This window comes from Tribolium madens, unplaced genomic scaffold (genome assembly GCF_015345945.1).
Source record: "Tribolium madens isolate multiple individuals breed KSU strain unplaced genomic scaffold, Tmad_KSU_1.1 Scaffold_1;HRSCAF=32;Tcas5.2_LG8, whole genome shotgun sequence".
NCBI lineage: Eukaryota > Metazoa > Arthropoda > Insecta > Coleoptera > Tenebrionidae > Tribolium > Tribolium madens.
This window is the reverse complement of record NW_025400984.1, coordinates 6,257,800-6,280,585: the sequence shown is the minus strand read 5'-3', so window position 1 is coordinate 6,280,585 and position 22,786 is coordinate 6,257,800. Positions and strand designations below refer to the sequence as shown.

Sequence of the window (22,786 nt, the reverse complement as noted above, 5' to 3'; positions counted from 1 at the left end):
TTTTAGAATCGCAAACATTTCACTATATGTCTAAAATTATTAAGATATTCATCTTTAATTAAAAAAATAATAAATATTAAAATACGAACTAGAGATTTTTTTTATGATTTTAATTCATCTAAACCAACTTGTAATTATTAATTATTGCATTGTTCAAAGTTGTAAAAAACCTATTTTGCATGAATTTACATTAAAAACCTCTTTACTTTCTTTGTTTTAGTGAAAATTATTTAATTACTTAATTCTAGTTTTCGCTTTTTGTATACATCACCTACTATTTAGTAAAATTTATTTTAATAAATACATAAGAATAATAATTAAACATGTGTTATACTTACTTATTAGTAGATTAGAAACACAAACACTGTAAATATTGTAATAATGCACTTACTTTTTTCTCTTAGTCTTAGATCTAGATCGGCTGTCTCAAGAAAAAATACAGTACTTACCTACCTAACCAACAATTTTTGAAAAATGAGTTTTTTTTACATATTTTACCTTATTTTCATGCTTATATTTAAATAATCATGAGTAATTATTTGTTTAAAATTAATAAACAAAATTGTTTTGTCAAAAACCGCAACTACAGTCTATTTCCCAGTGTAAAACACAGTATTTGTACAAGATACCTTAAACACGGTCGATTGTACGCCATTTTTTAAGTAGAAATAATCCAAATAAGTTTAAAAAAAACTATATTTTTTATAACAACATAAATTTATATAACAATATAAACGAAACTCTGAATCAAACTTTTATAGTTGTTAGTTGAATGGTTGTTACAATAGAAGGAATTGAAGTTAAATAACAAAGTTGCTTCCCCAGTTGTAAAAAGATGTAAGTTAGGTACCGTCGTAAGAACTTGTTTCGGCAATCAATTGCCATCATTATTACCAAAATTATCACTAAAATTATTAAAATTTCATTTGTAACCAAATTACTTGAACCAAGGAATTAATCCTGTCAGGCACGGAATTAGGCCCTCGTATTTGGGTGGGCCATGATAGGTCCAAAGATTTTAGGTTTTAGGAGCTAAGTAAAACCCTATGTTACGATAAAATCGGATAACAATAGGCACCATGTTGTAAAAACCAGCAAAAATGTCTTAAAAAATTTAATGTTAGTGAAAAGTGCTTCAGGAAATGATACTTCTGTAAAAAATTATGTTAAAGTTGTATAAACAGTAATAAATTATATTTTTTTAGAAAATTTCATGTTTTTTTGTTTTGAAGCAGGTGGGCCAAAGGGTGGGCCACCACAATTTTTTTCCCAAAATGATTAAGACATTTTATTTTTTTTTATCTTTTGTTCTTTATATGAAAATGTCGAAAACTTCCGTAAAAGAATAGAAGCAGAAGCAAGCATTTGACAGATATGATACTCCATGTTTAATGGCAAAAATTAAAATTACCTACATCTCCCCCTGAGACACCTGTTATTGGCGTTATCTGATTCTGTAGTATTATTAATTAATCAGTTTTGTACCGAAAACTGCTTGAAATTGTATTTACTATAATTTAATTTTAAAGATAAGTAGTGGGTATTTGGAAAAATTTAACTAATGAAAAACATACCTATTATCTAACTCTAGGTAGGTATAAATTTTTTATTATGTTTTAGAGACTTTTACACCCACGTCTTAAATTGCCTTGTAAAAAGGATAGTTTTAAGTTAAATAATATGTGCGTAGAGCGAGGGCTGATTAAATAAAAGTAAGTAATTTTTGGGTCTAGTAAATACCTACTGTGTTTTAGCTTAGAACAACCGTTTTGGTTTTCTAGTTTAACCAGTTTGATAAGAATATACATAATAATTAAGTCCTATTACGTTTCTTTTAGATGACCACTAACCTAAATGACAAAAATAACTTTAGAATTGCGAAAACATATTGTTTTCAACCATTGGGGGTGCCTTTATCTTTAAAAACATGATAATAAACCTCAAAGGTCTCTTAACGATAACCTTCCAAGTCACATGTTGCGCAAGAACTATGCGTATCCCTCTCGAAGACCTCGTCAAAGTCAGTTGCAAATTGATAAAATTTTATTTGTTCAAAAGTGCGTCCTAGTGATTGTACCATTGAGAACTCTTTGTAATCTTATTTTATTTTTAGAAAATTAAGTAAAGATGAGTGAAAGTATTGATTATAACAACCCCTATTGCAACTATCGGTCTCCCCTGAGCACCAGGTATGCCAGCAAGGAAATGCAATATAATTTCAGCGATCAGAAGAAGTTTTCCACGTGGAGACGTCTGTGGATTAATCTAGCCAAAGCAGAAAAGGTAAGTGTCTCGTTGAGTATTTTGCGTTTTGCTAATCAGCGAAAGTGTGGTTATGTCGTCTTTAACTTAAAAAAATAATTGTTTGTGATGTTTTTCACAAATATTTGTTTTTAGTGGGCAAAAATAATGAATTGGATCTGAACAAAAGTTAAATTATATTTAATTAGAAAGAATAATTCAATAAATATTTGGTGTATTGTTGGTTACCTACCTCAAGGGGTATTAACCATATAAACTTAAATAAGATTAGCAATAACAAAATTTGTAATTTTTGATTAACTGACTATTATTTTAACGACACATATTATTATATAAAATATCTGTTACATAATTTTTGTTATTAGACTAGTGTCTGACCCATTGATTTTTTGATTAATTACTTTGAGTTAAGACCCTTCTACTTGGAATTCCACCGCTTTTTGAATATTATAAACCAGGTCTAGGGCATACAAAAACGAGTTTACATAACTAAGTAAAGCTTGGAGCAAAAGAAGGGTTTTGGGTAGTCCCAACCCCGAGTTGCTAAACGCTGTGCTAAACCAAATCGTTGTCGTTACAGTGGCAGAAATAAAATACAAAATCATCCCGACTGATAGGAAAACTCTGACAATAACATTAGGCATCGCTTGTTCGAAAACATAGCTTATTACAATAACAGCAGTGATAATTATGTAACTACCGAAAACAACATTCGGGAAACAGGCATACACCACAGTCTCCGGCGAGACTGTTATTCCTTGAGTGTACAATCCCACACAAATAATGGCAATTAGCTGTAAATAACTAAATCATTATGTAATAATTTGATAAACAACCTTACCAATTGAGCAATCTTCAGAAAGAAATCCTTACTATAGAAATTAAATGTAGACGATTGAAGATTCGGGGTCACGTTTATATCAGAATCTACACTGAAAAATCTCATTAGGGCTTTTTTACGCCCTTCGTCTTTTGTAACTTGTGTGATTTCATCAGCCATTGCACAACTAATGTTTCCAGAGAATTTAGTTGTTTATCTTTTCGCACCTTCAGGAACTGTTTATTTACATTAAAATCGTAATGTGGGTGAAAAACTATTGATTTCTGCTTTTCCCAAAAGTATATATTGTCGTAAACATTACAACGCAATAAAATCAAAATTTTAAAGCTAACGAAAAGTATTAACCTTAAATGAAATAAAGTAATTATTTCTTATAGTCATCGGCGGTTCCGGGCAAGTTTGATGTCAGTTTTTGAATATCAGAGGCTCTGAGCATTCGCGTTTCGCTTGTTTGTACTGAATCATTTCCTGTTTCTTTTTGAGAATGAATGAGACAATTTTTGTCTCCACAGATATAGCATTTGGTACACGAGGGCGAAGTCCTATCAGGAACGTACTGTAAAAATAGATTTAGTCTCGATTCATTTTAAATTTGGATGCGTTTACATCGCTTGAAGTTGGTTGTGATGAACTAGTTGGAGAAATCTGAATGTTATGTCTCGATGAAGGCTCCGTCTCCACATCACATTCTGAAATGGTTTGTAGCGGCGGTTTATCCGATGGTTCGACCACTTCTTTCGAATTTTTGCACAACTGACAGGTGCAGTCTTTCTTCCCACACCCGCCTTTATTGGGCGACTTTGGAGGTGACACCGTTTTGGGTGTCTCCGGTTGGCTAAAAGTCCCATGGACTGTTGTCGCTTGTTGGTAGTGAACATTTCCACAAACGCACGGTTTCTGGACGTACTGTTGGTGTACCACCGTTGGTTGCTGTTGCCACTGGTGCCCCTGTCCTGGTTCCGCGCTTTTGACAGGTCGTGGGGGCGCATCTTTCCGTTGAGGGCTTGTAGGTGCACTTTGACTTTGTTTATACATTGGACATTTAGGTACCATTCGCGTAGAAACGGCCACAGTTCTCGAACCAGCACACGGTGCTTTTTCCTTTTTGGGCGAGGGCGGTGGAGAGGGTCGCTTCTGGGGTTTCATGCAAGTTTGCGCCGGACAGTAACGAGGAGTCATAGGTTTGGGTTTGGGCAAATACGGACAAGTAGGGGTAGAAGATTCTTGTTTTTGGGCCGCACACACTTGCAATTTTCCGTGGGGGGCATAACTACCAGCAGGAGTGACTGGTACACTGCTTCCACTTTCATAACAAGGTGCTCTGGACGGGGTCAACGATGTAGTCGACTTGGGAATGGGTGTCTGGTCTCTAGGGGGTGTTAATGATCTATTCGACTTGGGGATTGACCTGTGGTCGCTTGCACCTTCATAGCATGGAGTTCTAGGGGGTGTTAATGATCTATTCGATCTGGGGATTGACCTGTGGTCGCTTCCACCTTCATAGCATGGTGCTCTGGGGGGTGTTAATGATCTATTCGACCTGGGGATTGACCTGTGGTCGCTTCCATCTTCATAGCATGGTACTCTGGGGGGTGTTAATGATCTATTCGACCTGGGGATTGACCTGTGGTCGCTCCCACCTTCATAGCATGGCGCTTTAGACGGTGTTGAAGATCTGGTTGACCTGGGGACGCTGTGGTCGCTTGGTGGAAGATTTTCTCTCGACTTGAATTGCTGACGGCTACTGTCACACCTCGATTGAACCCTTTTTGGGTCATAAGACTGAATAGTTTGTCTTGACGCGTATGGTTCCTGAGGGGACGTTTTTTTCCACACGGGTTCCGATTTTTGCCTCGGTAAATCATCATCATCTAGGGTATATAACTGGCCATTATACTCATACAATATTTGGCCCGAAGGAGTCTCAATTTTTTTCGAAGGGGTACCATCACATAGATACAAGACATCTTCACTACTCTCCGGTTCTCCCACTCTTCGTTCTTGGAACTTTGTTTCCGACTTTGTGGTATATTTACTCGTTTGTCTTTCATAAAGCCGGTTTACTTCTTTTTCTCTATCATTTTCAAAACCAATCGGTGTACCATCACTCGAGTACAAAACACCTTGTGGTGACTCGTAAATAAAACTACCACCCCCTACATCAATTTCAATGAGCGGAGTACCATCGGCGGTAACAAGTTTCCCATCGCAGCATTTATAAACATTTGCTATTCTTTGTCCATCGGGAGTGTACCATACCCCATCTTCGTACTTCAACTTACGAGTACTGAACTGTTGTTGGGTATTTTCCTTCACCGTTTCGGTATATGAATCATCGAGGGAAATAATCGGTATCCCATCTTTGGTATACATGACACCATTGCCGTCCTGATACAGAATTTCTCCGTTTTCGTCTTCAAGCTCAATCAGAGGGGTACCATCGGAAAGGTAGTACCGGCCATCAGGCCCTTTCCGGACGTTCCCAGAAGTTGATCGTTTGATAATCTGGGAACCGGAGCCGCGGATACCTAACCGTTTCCGGCTTGAGGGGGTTCGACAGATGCAAGGTGCATCCGGACTTGGTAAAGGAGCTGCATCTTTGGACATATGGAATGTACCACCATACGAAGTGGTGGCTCTCTGTCTTTGCTCCACTATTTTTTCGTCTTCGGTTAGTCGCCCGTCGTGAACAGTACGTTTGGTTTCGTATGTACGATTCAGGATTTGGATTTCGCGCGACGATCCAGGAGCTAGGTCTTTGGATAATGCAGACGAATCGATTTCTTTAGACGATCCGGGTTCTACGTGGATTTCTCTTAGCGATTCTGGCTGTGTATCTTTTGATGATTGTGAAGGTCCTTCTTTTGTTGATTGTGTAGGTCCTTCTTTTGATGATTGTGAAGGTCCTTCTTTTGATGATTGTGAAGGTCCTTCTTTTGATGACTGTGAAGGTCCTTCTTTCGATGACTGCAAGGCTCCTCTTGATGGTTGTGACATTCCCTCCTTTGATGCATTTGCAAGTATTTGGTGCGATGATTTAGAAGGTATTTCTTTGGATGTCGATGGTTCCAAGTCTTTCTTATGCTTCGACTCGGTTCTAGATATTTTTGAATCGACTTTTCTAAGTTCTTTTTCTTCATCTGTTATTCTCAAGGCCGATTTGCTGGGTTCGGCTGTAACTTGGTGTACTTGTTGTATAACCACAATTGGTTCAGCTTCATATTCTTCCGGATACACTTCGGTTTGTTTCTTTTTAAACGCACTGAAATTTCGACTATAGCTAGTTTAATGACTTATATTCAATTATTACTGCAAAATAAGAATAGTATCTAGTAGAAAAATAATTGCTGTTACGGCATTTGCAACTACACCAAGGATTAGTAGAACGTGTCCGAATCCAGTTGCTATTATTACACCGGCACAAAGGAAAAAAAATATGGTTCCAGTGATCGCAAATAGAGTCCAAGCGTTCCAAAAAAGTGGCCGCATGTATGAAGTTGCTATCACATCGTATACCGTTATTATTACAAAAGCTGCAGCGGTCATTGTTAAGATTATTTTGAATGCTATATACATGTCATGAACTATGGAGTCTATGGCGGCTGCGAGTGCAAGACACATGATACATAGTACCTAAAAGAGTCTAAAAGCTTGGTTTCATATGTTTTTAGGTACTTACAGCCTCAACAACTCTAACCGGATTTACAACGTACTTTACAGGTTTGTAGCCTTCAAAAGGGTATTTAAAAAAGTGATACATTTTGTGTAAACTTGTATAGTTGACAGTGACGTTAAATCCGTGTGACTGCGTTCATCGCATACTGTGATGTGCCGAGGTATAAATAAAAAGCTTGGGAGGTATTGTCTATTTATTTATGTACAAATGGACGGATTTCGATAATTATGAAAAATATACAAAACTTAAACTAACCTACGGATAACAAACTTATAAATCTTGACGCCTCTTTCTGGTCAAAAAGGCCTCCAAGAGGAATATACCACAATTGGCGAAAGCAAAGCACACCGAAACGGTCATCATGGTTAGTAAATAATGTCTGGGGTGGAAAATGTCTTTGGCTAGTCTTATACGGTCAACTAGGAGTAGAATTCCGGTGATGAGAAATAATCCAGCTCCAATAACATCAAAGATTATTATAGTGATATAAGGGATGCGATCACCGATAGCTCTTCCGGCCAACAGTACAACATTTATCAAGATATATCCAGTATAGGCGGTGTACATAACTCCAGTATGGTGCATATAATTTCCTCCCAGATGAATCTCATTAGCCGGTTCGAATATAAACCCCAAACACACCACGCAGATTAACTGAAAAGAAAAAAATGTCAATTGTGTCTGAGTTGGATTTCTCATTACCTAATTAGAAATCTTCCTGGCGGCGTACTGTGAGAACAGCATCGACTGCAAACACTGCAGCGTTGACAAAAGCGAAAATCACAGAGACTACAATCATTGATAATTGGGAGCTGATGGGTGAGCCATAACGTCTCATATATGCCGATCTGTCAACTATCAGCAAAACACCAGTGGTGAGGAAAAGGCCTGCACCACATACCGAGAAAAGAGCTGAGGTTTTGTAAGGAATTGTGGCTTCGAGGTAATAGCTGCTGAGGAATGTTAGGGTTATGAGGATGAAACCGGTGTAGGCTGTGTACATGATGCCTATATGGTGGAGGTCGCTGTTGCCGATGCCCATGGTTTTGATGGCGTCGAAAACGGTGCCGATGCAGATTATGCAAAGGAGCTGAAAGAGGAAATTCGGAAGAAATAATTGCAATATTTATTATAGTCCATTTTTTTAAAGAAAGATATAGGTGGCAACAGCATCGGATACCCAATTTCATAGTAGTAAATTTTATTAATTTAAATGGCAAGGTATTTTTAATATCTCCTCGTAGCATCTAAAAAAAAACTGGTTACCTATGCACTTTTTTTTCGTTATTAAGTATTAAGTAAGGAAAGGAAAGCTTCAAAACTTTGTCCAATCCAATTTAAGCGTATTATTCGTTATCTGTGTGAACGATTCCTTTTAAAAAAAATTAAATATAAGTACAGTTGCGGAATTAAAATTTCGGACAGTATTGTCAAACAACCTTTACATTAATAACCTCATTTTTTATTCTTGTCACGTTTATGTCATTTTGACTTATTTACTTTCAAAAATAGTGATTTGTGGCATAATAATAGATCAAAGCGATGATTTAGTTACACTTAGTTCAATTAATAAATTTCCTAAGACCGACAGATTGTTTAATTAACTATTTTAACAAGAAGAAAAGTTTAATTGTCAAATGTCAGTCATGATAACAGTATAGAGTAGTTTACAGTGAACTTTTTAAAGTGACAGAAAAATACTGCCCCAAATTTTAATTCCGCAACTGTACTTGTAAGAATATTTAATAGTATATTAAAAAACAAGTATTACAAACACTCTCATTGTGATACGAGTAGTTGGTAACACGCACACGAGCCACGCAGTAGCGAGGTTGTAAACGCGTTTTTTATACTATTTTTACTATTGAGCGCTTTTTAAATTGTATTTATTATTATATTTGGCAATTAAAGTTTTTGACATTTGACGGATGCGGTACACAAATTGCTCGAAAATAGCTTACATTGCATTAGTTTTGGTGAAATACGTTGAACTGCAACAATTTCTATGGCCAGTGATGGCCAACATATTGGATAAAATGTCGCCAAAAAAACAGTAAATTGCTTTTAACTTTTAACAATTTATTTAAAAAAAGTACTGGCTAAAAAACAATTTTATTTAATTAGAGGTAATTTTTAAATCATAATCTTTCATTTAAAAAATTCTCATGGTGGGTTGCCATTGAAAATTTTCTTTTTCCAAAACTCGAAAACTAAAAGAAATTTCGAAAAATGTTATTGTTGATAAATGATCACATTTTAATTGTACTTTACGCTATACTAATTATTTTTTTCGTAAAGTGGTTAGTTTACGAAAAACCATTTGGTTCGATACTTTTTATTCACCTGGTATATGAACTTTTAATAATTAAAAAAACTTAATTGAACCTAATAAAACGTGGTTTAATCTCCTTAATTTGAAAATTTGGGCGACTTTTTTTCATGACTGCATCTTATTCTTAATTATTTGTATTTGTAACGAATTGTTGATTATTGATTTTTTTATCAAAACAAACCTGAAAGACTATATTTATGAGTATGTTAGGGGGAAAAATAGGAAAAATGATCAAAAACACTTCTTTGTTTTTGTTTCAAATAACTACTCGTAATTCCAATTTTGATGAGGAATAAATACATATTAAAAAGTTTTTCTAAAGCAGCGCCATTGTATTCGTATTTTTCGGCGTTATGCACAAACTTAAAACAATATTTAATGTTTATGTTTGAATCATTTAGTCCACTAGCCACTCACCAATTCCAGTATTTTGATCCCAATTTGCCAATGTTTTTGGACTTTTTGTTTAAAATTTTGCTGTTCTTTCGTTTCTTCTTCTTTGTTATTTTCAACTTCGGCGGACATTGTGATTTTTTTAGGCACGTCGTAGACCGATTCGCGATTATCCACTTTTGCTTCAATTGAACAAAACTTGACTTTTAATTTTCGATGCGTAACGCGCGAGTTACTTCTAAAGACTGTAGACAATGAATGAGACAACTACTTTAGTAATAATTTAATCGACATTAACCCTAGGACATTTAATTGGTAGTTTACACCCACGTAGTGACTTGTGTGATAGGTGACGCATTGTTTATTACAAAAACGAACTTTTCGGTAGTCAATATTATTTTACTTCTCGGAAAAAATCCAAACCCATCAAAACGGCATTTGCAGTAACACAGGCTGCGACGAGAAACACGGCGAAATTCCCATCGTATTTTATGCCCACAATAAATTGGTAAATTGCTGCAGTAGCGCTCAAAACAAGTCCAAAAAATAGGAAAAGCAGTTCAAAAATATGTTCAGTTGAGTCAAAAATGTAGACTATTAAGAAAACTAGCATTATTATCAGATAACCAGCCGTTGTGACAACCATCAATTCGTGGTGGTTTTTCCAGTGTGCTCCTGTACCGGAACCGCCATAAGTTTCTGCATCCACAGACCATAATATGACGGCGAGTAGACACAATATCTACAACTTTCAATGAAATTTATTAAAAAAAAATTAGTAGATCTTACTGCTACTATGAGTTTGAAATAAAACGCAGGTTTTTTAAACTCTTCTTTCATGTTTGTCTAATTTTCAACGTTTGACAGGTGAGGCGTGGTTACTGGATTGAACAAAAATACAACAATTGAAACAAAATGAAATGTTTTTCAAATTTTATTTTTTAAATGCGAAGAACAAGTCAACAGCCATTATAACACCAGCAGCAATCATTCCAATACCTAACACGAAAGCAGCCCAATTTCCGTCATTTCTTATGTCATAAATTAGTTCTATTATTCCACTTATAATATTCAATATGCATCCACAAGCAAGGAATAATAGTTCAAAAATTTTTTTACTGTTGTCGATAAGGTAGATTATGACAAAAATTCCCAATATTAAGACATAAACGGCTGTGGACACTACTATAAGATCGTAGTTACTACCTCCTATATAATGATAACTGCCTCCGTAACCGACCAAGTCGGCACTCCACATTATAACACACAATACACAGATAATCTGCAATGGGAGGTTATTGTAAATATGCATTGAAAACACTCACGTACTAGAGCGATTAGTTTGAAAAGAAAATTGAAATCTTTTACAAGGGACGAAATATCTTTACCCATTTTGACTTGAAATGTTTGAATTCCTGTCAGACTGATGCATGCTATGGTTTCTTAGATTGGTGAATTCAGTCTATCTATTTAATTTAGCGTCCAAACACCAGAGGCGCTCGTATCAAAATTTTAAAATTTTAGCGGTTGGCTGTGACACTTCTGATAGAAAAAAATTAAATTTTGACGGTGACATCATTCATAGAAATTCAAAGTGCTTACGTGTAGTTGTGATTTTTAGATTTTTATTCAGTTATTGTGGGCTGTATGTACAAGTAAAGGAAGTTTTACTAACAATTTGTGAATTTTGGTGATGAAAATGTGGACATTGATGGAAAAAATGTGAAGATTTGTTTCGGCCGGCACCCTTGTGACAAGAACTCGACAACCCAGACTGTTTATGCTTCCTCTTTGAACATAATTGTTCTAATATAATCCCTATAAGTATGAAACCACCTTGTTAACTAATTTGATTCAATATCTTCAATAAATTACTTTAAAAAAATCTTTTATTTTCTTTGTTTAATCTCTAATAAGATGCCTGTAGCACTTATTTCCCTCTACTAAATACTCAATTAACATTATTGTTACCATTTAAAAAAAGGCACATTTTGCTCTATAGTTCAGCGTCCAAACTACAGAGGCGCTGCTGAATACGAGTTCAAAAGGTTGTACATGAGTACGCCATCTATATACCCTATATAAATTATTCATCTATGGACTGATGTTTGGGACAATGGCAAATTGATCAAAATCTTATACGTGGCAAAAATACATTATCATGGTTTTAATATACTACATAATTTTACTGTGCAACTTTTTACAATTCTAGAAATTATCAGATTTGTTAGAAGCCCAGAATTTAAGTTTTTAAAAGACTACGTATTTTATTTTAAAGGTTTATAGATTGTAAGGTTTTAAAGTCAATTAAAACATTTTAAAAATTACTTGTACTAGCATGGTACCCAAAAGTGTGGACTGATTTTTTAATGTTTCCAAAATTTAATCAACAGTGTGCCCCCGGATAGGTGAAACCACTCTTGTAAAAGATTGGGATTCAGCCCTGCTTGGTTAAAGATTAATTTCTGAAGTAATTTTAGTTTTAAAAAATCATGTATACTTTGGAAATCTTCAAAAAAAACTAGTTTTCTGTAGAGTAAACTGCCTTTCATGTGGCAAATACGACAAGAAGTTATTAAGAAAAGTTTTTGAGAATCAATATTTAAGCCCGTATACCAAATTTCAAAATCATCGGCCAACTAAGATTTTTAATTTTTTTCCACCATAATTGCTTTTTATTAACAAAAACGTCAATAATTTATTTAATACTAATAATGTAAACCTAATTTATATCTTTTGTATGAGTTGTTTCACTTATCCGGTGACATACAAAAGTTGAGTAAAGAGTAATACATAACGGGATAATAATTGATGAAAATTAAAAAAAAGCATTACTTTATTTGAACATTCAAACTCCCTAGCACATTTTTTACATTATTTTTTAACACCTGAAATAAAAATGTGGGGGAAGGAGTGCATACAAAATCAGGCATAAATATGATATGATGGACTTACTTATTACAAAAATTTTAACTTATATTCTAAATACAAACGGTATAAAGTACTCATGTAAAACTAATTCTAGTTCGAACATTTTTGTCATAATCAGCGGTCATTGTCTGACTCAATTTACAACTTCGACTTGATGACAAAAACGACAGACAAGACTGTATCGACGAGGTACGCTGCTCCATTCAGTATACACAAAGCCCCCATAGCCAGCCCCACCTAATACAACAAATTAAAAAAATAAAATAATCAATAATCAATCACCAAATTACCTCTCTTTCGGAAGCCGTTGTTTGGTATTTATGTTCTAAGAGGTAACCACTCCAGTAATGAATCGCAGTAGCCCCAATAGCAACCCATAGGAAAACTCCAATAATGTTCATCAAAATGTCAGTAAAAGTGCTAAAAACGTAATTGTTACTACAAGTACATAAAAAATTCACAACTAACTTTTTGTGGTCGGCTGTAGCAAAACATAAGCTTATGATAGAAACGCATGTATAGATGAAGTATCCAACGAAAATCCCCGATGCTACGATTTCAGCATCCGGGTTTTTCTCTTCATTCAAGTTCCAAGTGCCCCCGACTCCCAAAAAGCCGCCGCTATAGCCAGTTCGGTATAAGATAATGATGATCAAGTTGAGGACCTGAAAAGTGGAACAGTTGAAATAAACACGGTGTGGCAAGTCGTACAATATTTACTTTGTAAATAGTACTAAAATGGAGTAACTTGGACTAATTATGAAATTAGGTGGAATTTCAATCATTGTGAATGAAGGAAAAAATAGGGTGACTATAGTCAGGTCTGAGTCAATTGGAGTCAATTGATGCTGTTTCACAATTAAGACTAGGCGTGTTATCTTCAATTGGATAAAAGTTTACAAATAAGATAAAGGTTTTATTTAATTGTTGAGTCTCAAATGTTAAAACGAATTTCAATCAATTTTTATGACCCTGGAAGGAATTCATTTAGTGATATTATCTGAACAAATATGTTTTCGACAAGGTTTATTGTCTTAGCCTAATTACAGTGATTATTTTTTGTTAATGCTCGTATGTAACCAAAGTTTCATGAACTTTAAATCGAAAATAAAGTTTCAAAAATTTGATCGTAAGCACAAACCCACAAACAACGCCCATTTAGGACAAAGGCTGGTTGAAACATATAAAAAAGATAAGATCTGATACAGGAATAGTTCGCATGAACTATTTTATTAGTTTATTTGCACCTAAACACTTACCAATTTGAGGATTTTGAGGATTAGAGCCCCTACAGTTTCTATACTCGTCATTGTCACAATCACCCCTCAGGATCCACAAAAAAGCACTTAATTCGTTTAGCTTCAGTTTCTCCACCTGTCCCAATCGAAATGAGGCACAGAGATAAACTGTATCACTGATAAGATAGCTGTTGTTTTTTCAATGATGTAAGGCTGATGATTCAAAAATTTTATCGATTTCAAAATCTAATTGACTCATGGTTTAATGTATTGAAAATAAGTGTGACTATTCTTGCAGGAATTGGGGTTGGACATCAACGATGCCCAAATCGCGGAGATGGAGAAAAATGTTAACACAATCAATTTTGAAGAATGCGCAGAAGAAGAAAAGTTGACGAGACACGATGTTATGGCCCATGTGCATGTTTTTGCCAAACAATGTCCTTTGGCTGCGCCGATTATTCATTTAGGGGCAACTTCATGCTTTGTTGGAGATAATACAGATTTGATTGTTATCAAAGAAGGGTTGGAGTTGTTACTTCCAAGAGTTGCAGGTGTTATACAGAATTTGGCACGCTTTGCCGAACAGTACAAGTAAGTAATTGTGATTCATTGTTTGATATCGTATTGCAAACATTACCAAAAATTTATTCTAATAATTGTTTAATGATTCCGACATTATTTTATTATCATGACACATGATTTAAATGTTTTCTAATTCACTTCCGGTTTAACTACAGAGAACTGACCTTCGAAAATTCTATTTATTTTTTTCAATAAAAAATATTCGGTTTTCGGAATAGTTTTGAATTAATGTTTTTGTGGTTTTTGTTCTAATTTCGTCAATTTCTTATTTATTTTTTTAATGTTGTTGGTAGAAGACTAAAATAAATTATAAAAAAATTCATTCATTAAAAAATTGTTTAAAGGTAATAAGACATAGTTAACGTTAATGTAGCGTTTAGGATTTAAATTGGTGTCGTATAGCGACCAAGGAAGAAGTTGTAACGTCATAATTGCATTAGCGTTGCTAACGTAGGCGTTTAATTAAAGTTGATTAATAAGTTAATTTCGAATTTTCTTTCTTTTTCTTATTGCTTTTATACGCAGAAAATTGAACTAAAAAACTAAAATAGGTAATTCTAGAATTTTTAACCTTTATAATATTTATTTGTAGAACTATATTGGGGAATTTGATTTTGATATATTTGGGTTGTATTTGTCTTTTATTTTTAGGCAAGTATATTTATATTTGATTGTAAATCTGTTTTTTTTTATTCTAAATTGTCTTTAGTTTTTTACAATATAGTTCTTTAAATTTTTGTAAATTATCTTCGTTTTTACGAGGAAGCCAGAACTGCCTTAATATTCATATTAAACAGAAAGTAAATATTTTTATTATTATCTTTTTTTGTCTTGACATTTTCCTTTGTTACTTTATTTACATTTTTCTACTATTATCATTATTTCCTGATGTATTTGCAGTTTTTACCATTATTCTTTTTTTCTATAAAATAATAAAATTTTATTTTTCTTTGTAATACTCATTTCAAATGCCACGCTAATATTCTTGTTGATAACTCGCAACATTTTTAATTTCCAATATGTTTTAGTTTCTTGTTTGACTATTACTCTTATTTATTTCCATGTTTATTTTACTTGGTCCGTTTAGCAAAATTTATGAATTACCAAATTAGCTATTTTGTGTTTTTGTGTACTATTACCGCCGTGATAAATGAATAGTGAGTACGATTATCTTTCAAAATAAACGTGTACGTATGTATTCCATGTCTTTTACAAATCGTGCCCTAGAATACCAATGCTCTTATCTCCACTCTAAAACCTGTAGTAATTGCGACGATAGAATCGCTGGGACATAGGAGTTTATCACCTGCTTCTGATAAAAACCAAATGTCAATAAAAATTACTGAGCACATAAATATTTGATAAAGAAGCAAAGTTTATTCTTAATCTCATGACTTATGAAAAAATGTTTTTTTTTGTTTGCACTATTTTGTTGCAAAACAAAATATATACCTTAATTTCTAGTTTGAAATAATTTCAAATATAAGGAAAAACATTGTGAATATCAATAATTTTCTCTAATCTTTTATTATCTGATAACAGTTTTCACCGAAATGTAGATTTTTACGTTGTGCTGTTATTGCGCAAGAATTTGTTATTTGTAAAAATTAATCCAACCATTTCAGACCAAAAATATTCTCCCCAATAAAACGAATTAAAATACAAATGTGTTTTTTATATCAAAGATAAAACAGCTCTTGTGCAAATATTACGACAACTACTACTTTTCTTTTTTTTTGTATTACTTGAAATTTGTTATCATTTTATTATGGTATTTGATAGTAGCAGAATGTGACCCACAATACATCAACAGTTGGTTGCAGTCTAATTATCTCAATTTCTAGATCACTTCCTACGCTGGGTTTCACCCATCTCCAACCAGCTCAATTGACCACTGTAGGCAAAAGAGCGACTCTCTGGCTTTTTGACTTCCTCCTCGATGAAGAAGAATTACGCCAAATCAAAGACAAACTCCGCTTCCGCGGAGCCAAAGGTACCACCGGTACCCAAGCCTCCTTCCTCCAACTCTTCGATGGTGATGCCGCCAAAGTCCGAAAGCTGGACAACCGCGTCGCTGAATTATCCGGGTTTGCTAAGTCTTACCCAGTCACGGGTCAAACCTACACTCGTAAAATCGACTTGCAAGTCGTGGGGGCTCTCTCACATCTCGGGGCTTCAATCCATAAGATGTGCTCCGATTTGAGGCTTTTGGCAAATATGAAAGAAATCGAGGAACCTTTTGAGAAGACGCAAATCGGCAGTAGTGCTATGCCGTACAAGAGGAACCCTATGAGGTCCGAAAGGTGTTGCGCTTTGGCCCGCCATTTGATATCTTTGCATTCGAATGCGGCAAACACTCATGCCGTCCAATGGCTTGAAAGGACATTGGATGATTCGGCCAATAAAAGGTTAACAATGCCGGAAGCTTTTTTGAGCGCCGATGCCGCTTTGATGGTTTTGGAAAACATCACTCAAGGCTTGGTTGTATATCCGAAAGTGATAGAACGGAGGATCATGCAAGAGTTGCCTTTCATGTCCGCGGAAAACATAATTATGGCCATGGTGAAGAAAGGAGGCGATCGGCAAATTTGTCACGAGAAAATCCGGGTTTTATCCCAACAAGCAGGAGCCCAAGTTAAAGAACACGGAAAAGACAACGATTTCTTGGACAGAGTCAAAGCGGACGACTATTTCAAACCAATTTTCGGCGATCTGGATGAAATTTTGAAACCGGCAACTTACATAGGACGTGCATCGGAACAAGTCACCGAGTTTTTACAAGAAGAAGTTGCACCAATCCTCCAAATGTACAAGACTCAATTGAAAGAAGCTAAAACTATAACTTTGAACATCTAGTTGTGTTGTTTAATCAATATAGAGTTGCTTGTTTTTATGTTTTTATTTTACAAAACCTTACATTAGAACGTACTATAATCCAAGACCCAAAAAGCTGAATTTCGTGATGGGTGATGTAATAAATAAAATGATGGACAATGCGAATAAATACTAAAACTTATAATTAATCACTGGGGAGAAGAGTGTTTTCCAAGCAAGCAGGTCCTTGACTAGGCCAGTTACAAGCTCCCAAATTATTATCAAAGGTGAGATGGACCGGACAGTTGAAAACATGTAGTGTGTATCTGTTTTTCGTACAATCCCATCGACAAGCATAGAATTTGTTACATTGAGTTGGGTGTCTGAAGAGACCAGCTCTTTGACAGTCGATTGTTCCTTGTAACTTTTCGTTTCGACTTCTCCAACCTCCGGGACCGTAACGATCAAAGCCACGGCTTTCTAGAGACGTTTTTGCCAGTTTTACGTCATCATCAGTTACTGCATTTATAGCAACAACTGGAGTTACAGCTTTTTTGACAAAAATTTCAGCAGCTTGAGTTACAGGGGATTCGTACAAGACCGTTGAAGTTGTAGGTCGAACTCGGACACGTTTTCTGGTACTATAAGTTGGAGATGGAGTCGGTTCGATTACTTGACTAGTGGTACTTTTAATGTAGATTTCGGGAGTTGGAGTAATGTCGAGTTTTTGGGGTTCGTACTGGTAATTTTCAACAACCACACCGTCATTGCTGTTATTTTCATTATCAACAACGTAACCATCATCATCATCATCATCTTCCACAACAATCCTCAACTTCTTCTTACGAAGTCTCACTGTATTTGATGTACAAGTACATTGTGCACCTAATTTGGCCGAAAGTAACGGATGGAAATCATTAACTTTAATTATAGTTTTCGGTCTTGCGACTTTTAGAACTGGTCTGCTAGTCGAAACTATTTCTTCCTCTACTGGTAAGTAAGTACTACTTGGAGTAACCTTGACTCTTGTTCTCACGGGCAAATATTCACGTGTTGGGATTACCACTTCAGGTACCTTAATCCTAGGTCTTGCAGTTGTGACTTCTGGTACTTCATAAGTTTCAGTTGGTAGACTTGTGACCTTAACCCTAGGTCTTGCTGTTGTGACTTTTACCACTTCTGGTACTACATAAGCTTCAGTTGGTACGCTTGTTGCTACTTTGACGGGCAAGTAATCACGTGTTGGTGGAGTTACTTCAATTGGTGCAACATAATTTTCAACAACTCTAGGTTGAGAACTGAAGGAGTATTTGGCGATTGGCCGGCTTGTTGTAACCACAGCTGGTGTTACGGCTACTCTAACCGGTGGTACGTAACTGGCGATTTTGTTGTATTCGTTTAAAGAACTAAAAGAATATTTTGAAATTGGTCGACTGGTTGAAACTGTTTCAACAACTGGGAGAGAAGTTGAATAGGCCACAGGTTTAGGAGTTGAGTTTAGTCTACTATCGTAGAACGTAAACGGTTGTTTGGCGGCTACAATTTCGGTAACAGCGGAGACAAAAGTTGGTCTTGGAGTTGATTGAATGTAAGTGTAGTCAACTATAGCTTTCGGAGTTGAAGATACAAAAGTTTTTTGTATTTTAGGTGCTTCATAAGTCTCGACAAATGTTGGTTTTTCTTCAAAACGAATTGCTGGTTTGTCGTACACATAACCCGAATCAATACTGTATTGTTGTTTATACTCATATCTAGGCGTTGTTGATACCACAAGTGGTTGTTTATATTCAAATCGTGGTTGTTGTTGTTTAGGAGTTGAATTTAGTCTACTATCGTAGAAAGTAAACGGTTGTTTGGTGGCTACAATTTCGGTAACAGCGGAGGCAAAAGTTGGTTTTGGAGTTGATTGGATGTAAGTGTAGTCAACTATAGCTTTTGGAGTTGAAGATACAAAAGTTTTTGGTACTTTAGGTGCTTCGTAAGTCTCGACAATTGCTGGTTTTTCTTCAAAACGAATTGCTGGTTTGTCATACACATAACCTGAATCAATACTATATTGTTGTTTATACTCATATCTGGGCGTTGTTGATACCACAAGTGGTTGTTTATATTCTAATCGTGGTTGTTCCACGTATTGGTAATTCGTTTGCCTTCCAGTCACATACGTCTTTTTCTTAACAAACGGTATTTCTTCAACTGGTTGACGATTTTCGTAAGACGTTACAACCGGAGTTGGTTCTTCTACAAACGGTACCACCGGTTTTGGGTAATCATAACCTCGCACATTATTTGTGAAGGTGAAGCTTGAAACAACCGCCGGTTGTTGTTTTTTATATGTAACCACTGGTTGTTTTTGGAAAATAAGTTCCGGTTTAGGTGTAGATGAGGCATAGGTGGATACAAAAGGTTTCTGAGTATACGTAACAACTGGTTGTTGTTGGATAAAGACTTCAGGTTTGGGTGTGGCTGCAACAGATTTTTGGGTGTATGTAATTACAGGTTGAGCAACCACTGCTGTTTGTTTCTGTGTATACGTAACTTCAGGTTGTTGATGGATTAAGATTTCTGATTTAGGTGTAGACGATACGTAAGTGTTTACAACAGGTTGTTGAACGAAAACTGTAGGTTTGGCAGTTGACGGTGCGTTGTAGGTGTAACTAGTAACCACAGGTGCTTGTTTTTGAACTACCACAGGCTGTACTGTTGGAGCTGTGTAACTATAACTTGAGAATACGGCAGGTTGGCTATGACTTAGTCTAGTAACTGAAGCTGGAGTTTCTTCAAAAGAAATTGTAGGTTTTGGATATGAATATCCTAGATTGGCTGCTGATTTCACAACATTCTTGTAATTGTAAGTACTGACTGGTGTTTGATAATTGTAAGTTGAGTAAACTGGTTGACTGGCTACTACAGTTTTTTGTAATGCTGGTTGTTGATAAATGACAACAGGCTTTTCTTCAAAAACTATTTTAGGTTTTTCGTAGTGATAACCTTCACTGTTGCTTGATATACTGAAACTGGATACAATAGCTGGTTTTTGTTGGACGACAGGAGTAACAACCGGTTTGAGAGTTGACGATGGTAAATTATAGGAGGTCACTTCAAGTTGAGGTTGAACAGTTTCATGTCTCTGGAAATTCAAAAATGATACAGCTTGTTGTTTGACAATTGGTTGAATCGGGGAAGGTGTTGATGACACGTAAACTTGTGGTTGTTCAACAATTACAGGTTTCACTGTAGTTGACGGTACATTGTAAGACGTTACATGGATTTGCGGTTGGACGATTTGGTGTTGTTTGATAACAGGTTGTACTACAGGTTGAATTTTTTGCACAACTACTGGCCTAATAGTTGATGGAGTTGAATAAGTAAAACTAGACACTGCTTCTTGTTTGTATGTTTTTACCGGTATTTCTTCAAAGGCTACAGCTGGTTTAGGATACGCGTAACCTTCAGTTTTATGGACCAGATCAATATTTTGGTAGCTAAAGCTACCACCGGTGGTTCTCACCGGTGCTTCTTCAAATTTAACAGCCGGTTTCGGATAGTCGTACCCAACGAAACTTTCTTTTGCAACAACTGGCTGGATATTAACTTTTTCAACTACTACAGGAGCCGGTGTTGAAACAGCTACAGTTTTTTGATATGTTGTAACGACAGGTTGAAGGTTAACTTTTTCAACAACTGCTGGAGCTGGAGTTGACGAAACAATTACAGGTTGTTGATATGTTGTAACCACAGGTTGGATATGTTGTACAAATGAGGTGACTGGTTTTTTATATGTAGTTACAACCGGTTGCACATTTACTTTTTCAACAATGAATGGTGTCTGGGTTGTTGAAACAATCACAGGTTTTTGATATGTTGTAACAACTGGTTGAACACTAGCTATGTTTTGTTGAACAAAAGAAGTGCCGGTTGATATAGATTTAGCTGGTCCTTCAACGAAAGCAGTTGTTGGTTTAGGATAATGATATCCATCTTCTACTGTTACTGTTGATGGAGTTGATGAAACTAAGTTGACAAAACTGGTCGAAATATTTGCAAAACCTCTACTTCCATGCGATGTAGATTGGAGTTTGTGCTGCAGTTCGGGTACGTTTGCGACAACTCCGCCGTTGTAACTTTCAAATCCTGAGGCAACTTTAAGTGTTGGTACTGGAACGGAAGTTACAGTAGGAATGGAGGAGACTGCCACTGGAGATTGGGTCACATGAGCTACTGTATCTGCATAATTGGTTTGAACACCATCAGTGGCTACTCCGACTGCAGAGTATCCTCCGCCGACGATATTTATACTTCCGCTGGTACCGCTTCCATATGTGGTTCCGGTGTTCCCGTGGTATTCAACAGATGATTTAGGATTGTCATCGCCGGAAACTGCACCTCCTTGCGTATATATACCGTTAATAAAACTAGTTCCAGTTTGTTGATTTAATAAAATACCTTGTTGATAATTTTCTGCGAGACCATTGACGAGATGGGCGTCAGCAGTACCGATGTAACCAGTTTTTGTCCCACCAACTAGATGAAGACTACCCTCATATCCTTCTGCGGATTTAATAGCAGCTCCTGACAAACCTGTTTCGTAATTTAAATTAGTACCATATTGTGCATAATTGGTTGTCTTATCTCCAGCTACATGTCCTTGGTAAAGTCCTGTGTTTACCAAGTAAGTGTCAGCATTATGAACATGTTCTTGGCGAAGTCCTGTATTTACCAAGTGAGCGTCAGCATTATGAATATAACTTGATCCATGAACAAAACCTTGTGATTTAACATCATACCCATCACCTCGATAAAAACCGTGTTCTTTTGTATTAGTGAGAGATGATCCATCAATCCCTACATTACCCACAGTTGAGTAAGCAAGATTACCATCGGCGTATCCAGCCTTGAGCAATCCGGCACTTTGCAAGGACTGTGCACTTTTCACAGATAATCCTACATAAAAAATAAAATAAATTATTATTAAATAACCACAGTAGATTTTTACAAAAATACCTCCAACACCTACGTTGCTATACACAACTGGCTGTTGTAAAGGACCATGAAGTCCACCAAGAGCTGTTACACCAAGAACACCCAAACCATCGTACTGATCAAGTGTAACGGATCCTGCGCCTCCGTAAACCACTTCAGAACCGATTGCATAACCGCTGCCACATTTTGGTACCAACCAAGGCCATTCACAGAGAAGTCTGGATTCGTCGTAAACTAAACCGAAGGGACATCTAAATTCATAGGCGGACAATGGAGATTTTCCGTGGTCCAAACAAGCAAAGAACCAACGGCAGTTTTCGGGATCCGCGTAATAACCTGCAACAAATTAGTGTTTAATTATAAAACAGTGATTTTTCAACCTAGTCCGGTCAAATTAGTCATAAAAATAGTGGTCAAATAACGAAAATTCCGACAGAGCTAAATTTTGGTGGAGACCTTGGGTATACCATTAGAAATAAAGTGGCAAAAGTCCCCATCGATCCCATGTGTGCTAAAAAAGTTATTCGGGGTCAAAGGTCAATATTTGACGTTTTTTAGATTTTTTTCGAAAACGGCAAGTTTTATCAAAAAAGTAGCTCAGACGAAAATTATAGATCTTAAAATTATCTACAAAATGGTCTTTATACTTTTTTTCCAAGAATCACCATTCCTGAGATATCGCGATTTTAAAAGTTGAAGGAGTAACGTTCTACATCATATGCACATACAGA

At 35.8% G+C, this 22,786-nt stretch overlaps 7 protein-coding genes across 10 annotated transcripts in view; 1 reads left to right on the top strand and 6 right to left on the bottom strand.

Annotated features, from left to right (window-relative positions):
* The first annotated feature begins 1,924 nt into the window (after positions 1 to 1,924).
* LOC123004335 (adenylosuccinate lyase) lies at positions 1,925 to 17,147 on the top strand. The gene is made up of 4 exons (XM_044397555.1): positions 1,925 to 2,057; positions 2,114 to 2,283; positions 13,972 to 14,267; positions 16,103 to 17,147. Exons 2-4 carry the CDS (start codon positions 2,128 to 2,130, stop codon positions 17,112 to 17,114), a joined length of 1,464 nt encoding a protein of 487 aa, XP_044253490.1. The 5' UTR covers positions 1,925 to 2,057; positions 2,114 to 2,127; the 3' UTR covers positions 17,115 to 17,147.
* Positions 2,413 to 3,243, bottom strand: LOC123004337. The gene is made up of 2 exons (XM_044397559.1): positions 3,104 to 3,243; positions 2,413 to 3,056 (listed from the first exon to the last, which is right to left on the bottom strand). Exons 1-2 carry the CDS (start codon positions 3,206 to 3,208, stop codon positions 2,670 to 2,672), a joined length of 492 nt encoding a protein of 163 aa, XP_044253494.1. The 5' UTR covers positions 3,209 to 3,243; the 3' UTR covers positions 2,413 to 2,669.
* LOC123004334 lies at positions 3,405 to 6,921 on the bottom strand. Its single transcript, XM_044397552.1, has 4 exons — positions 6,783 to 6,921; positions 6,414 to 6,736; positions 3,710 to 6,365; positions 3,405 to 3,659 (listed from the first exon to the last, which is right to left on the bottom strand). The coding sequence occupies exons 1-4, from the start codon at positions 6,861 to 6,863 to the stop codon at positions 3,468 to 3,470; spliced, it is 3,252 nt and encodes a 1,083-aa protein (XP_044253487.1). The 5' UTR covers positions 6,864 to 6,921; the 3' UTR covers positions 3,405 to 3,467.
* On the bottom strand, positions 6,960 to 9,771 carry LOC123004336. Of its 2 annotated transcripts, XM_044397556.1 has the most exons (3): positions 9,529 to 9,771; positions 7,482 to 7,869; positions 7,291 to 7,433 (listed from the first exon to the last, which is right to left on the bottom strand). In XM_044397556.1, the coding sequence occupies exons 1-2, from the start codon at positions 9,634 to 9,636 to the stop codon at positions 7,486 to 7,488; spliced, it is 492 nt and encodes a 163-aa protein (XP_044253491.1). In that variant the 5' UTR covers positions 9,637 to 9,771; the 3' UTR covers positions 7,291 to 7,433; positions 7,482 to 7,485. The 2 variants fall into 2 exon arrangements, with proteins under 2 accessions (XP_044253492.1, XP_044253491.1); XM_044397557.1 differs by lacking the exon at positions 7,482 to 7,869 and having other exon boundaries at positions 6,960 to 7,433.
* On the bottom strand, positions 9,779 to 10,965 carry LOC123004339. The gene is made up of 3 exons (XM_044397561.1): positions 10,834 to 10,965; positions 10,294 to 10,786; positions 9,779 to 10,246 (listed from the first exon to the last, which is right to left on the bottom strand). Exons 2-3 carry the CDS (start codon positions 10,342 to 10,344, stop codon positions 9,899 to 9,901), a joined length of 399 nt encoding a protein of 132 aa, XP_044253496.1. The 5' UTR covers positions 10,345 to 10,786; positions 10,834 to 10,965; the 3' UTR covers positions 9,779 to 9,898.
* On the bottom strand, positions 12,323 to 13,849 carry LOC123004338 (protein snakeskin). Its single transcript, XM_044397560.1, has 4 exons — positions 13,695 to 13,849; positions 12,904 to 13,100; positions 12,726 to 12,855; positions 12,323 to 12,672 (listed from the first exon to the last, which is right to left on the bottom strand). Exons 1-4 carry the CDS (start codon positions 13,743 to 13,745, stop codon positions 12,574 to 12,576), a joined length of 477 nt encoding a protein of 158 aa, XP_044253495.1. The 5' UTR covers positions 13,746 to 13,849; the 3' UTR covers positions 12,323 to 12,573.
* LOC123004333 overlaps positions 17,143 to 22,786 on the bottom strand; it is a 14,949-nt gene continuing 9,305 nt past the window's right edge. Inside the window, exons 6-8 of one of the 3 annotated variants that reach the window (XM_044397550.1) lie at positions 22,077 to 22,391; positions 21,519 to 22,016; positions 17,143 to 21,461 (exon numbers count right to left, since the gene is read on the bottom strand). In XM_044397550.1, the coding sequence (XP_044253485.1) occupies positions 17,278 to 21,461; positions 21,519 to 22,016; positions 22,077 to 22,391 (4,997 nt within the window). In that variant the 3' untranslated portion in view covers positions 17,143 to 17,277. Of the gene's footprint in view, positions 22,017 to 22,076; positions 22,392 to 22,786 lie in introns of all 3 variants that reach the window. The other 2 variants (XM_044397551.1, XM_044397549.1) reach the window with 2 other exon arrangements.

What these genes read in the sequence shown, in the direction of transcription:
- LOC123004335 (XM_044397555.1), top strand. Translation starts at nt 2,128, where the DNA reads ATGAGTGAAAGTATTGATTATAACAACCCCTATTGCAACTATCGGTCT. An exon ending in ATCTAGCCAAAGCAGAAAAG is followed by an intron (nt 2,284 to 13,971) that starts GTAAGTGTCTCG and finishes CTATTCTTGCAG; the next exon opens with GAATTGGGGTTGGACATCAA. An exon ending in CGCTTTGCCGAACAGTACAA is followed by an intron (nt 14,268 to 16,102) that starts GTAAGTAATTGT and finishes CTCAATTTCTAG; the next exon opens with ATCACTTCCTACGCTGGGTT.
- LOC123004337 (XM_044397559.1), bottom strand. Translation starts at nt 3,208, where the DNA reads ATGAGATTTTTCAGTGTAGATTCTGATATAAACGTGACCCCGAATCTT. An exon ending in TTCTGAAGATTGCTCAATTG is followed by an intron (nt 3,057 to 3,103) that starts GTAAGGTTGTTT and finishes AGTTATTTACAG; the next exon opens with CTAATTGCCATTATTTGTGT.
- LOC123004334 (XM_044397552.1), bottom strand. Translation starts at nt 6,863, where the DNA reads ATGTATCACTTTTTTAAATACCCTTTTGAAGGCTACAAACCTGTAAAG. An exon ending in CGGTTAGAGTTGTTGAGGCT is followed by an intron (nt 6,737 to 6,782) that starts GTAAGTACCTAA and finishes AGACTCTTTTAG; the next exon opens with GTACTATGTATCATGTGTCT. An exon ending in GATACTATTCTTATTTTGCA is followed by an intron (nt 6,366 to 6,413) that starts GTAATAATTGAA and finishes TCGAAATTTCAG; the next exon opens with TGCGTTTAAAAAGAAACAAA.
- LOC123004336 (XM_044397557.1), bottom strand. Translation starts at nt 9,636, where the DNA reads ATGTCCGCCGAAGTTGAAAATAACAAAGAAGAAGAAACGAAAGAACAG. An exon ending in GGATCAAAATACTGGAATTG is followed by an intron (nt 7,434 to 9,528) that starts GTGAGTGGCTAG and finishes TTTTCTTTTCAG; the next exon opens with TTAATCTGCGTGGTGTGTTT.
- LOC123004339 (XM_044397561.1), bottom strand. Translation starts at nt 10,344, where the DNA reads ATGAAAGAAGAGTTTAAAAAACCTGCGTTTTATTTCAAACTCATAGTA. An exon ending in ATTTCAAACTCATAGTAGCA is followed by an intron (nt 10,247 to 10,293) that starts GTAAGATCTACT and finishes TGAAAGTTGTAG; the next exon opens with ATATTGTGTCTACTCGCCGT.
- LOC123004338 (XM_044397560.1), bottom strand. Translation starts at nt 13,745, where the DNA reads ATGACGAGTATAGAAACTGTAGGGGCTCTAATCCTCAAAATCCTCAAA. An exon ending in TCCTCAAAATCCTCAAATTG is followed by an intron (nt 13,101 to 13,694) that starts GTAAGTGTTTAG and finishes TCCACTTTTCAG; the next exon opens with GTCCTCAACTTGATCATCAT. An exon ending in CAACGGCTTCCGAAAGAGAG is followed by an intron (nt 12,673 to 12,725) that starts GTAATTTGGTGA and finishes TTGTTGTATTAG; the next exon opens with GTGGGGCTGGCTATGGGGGC.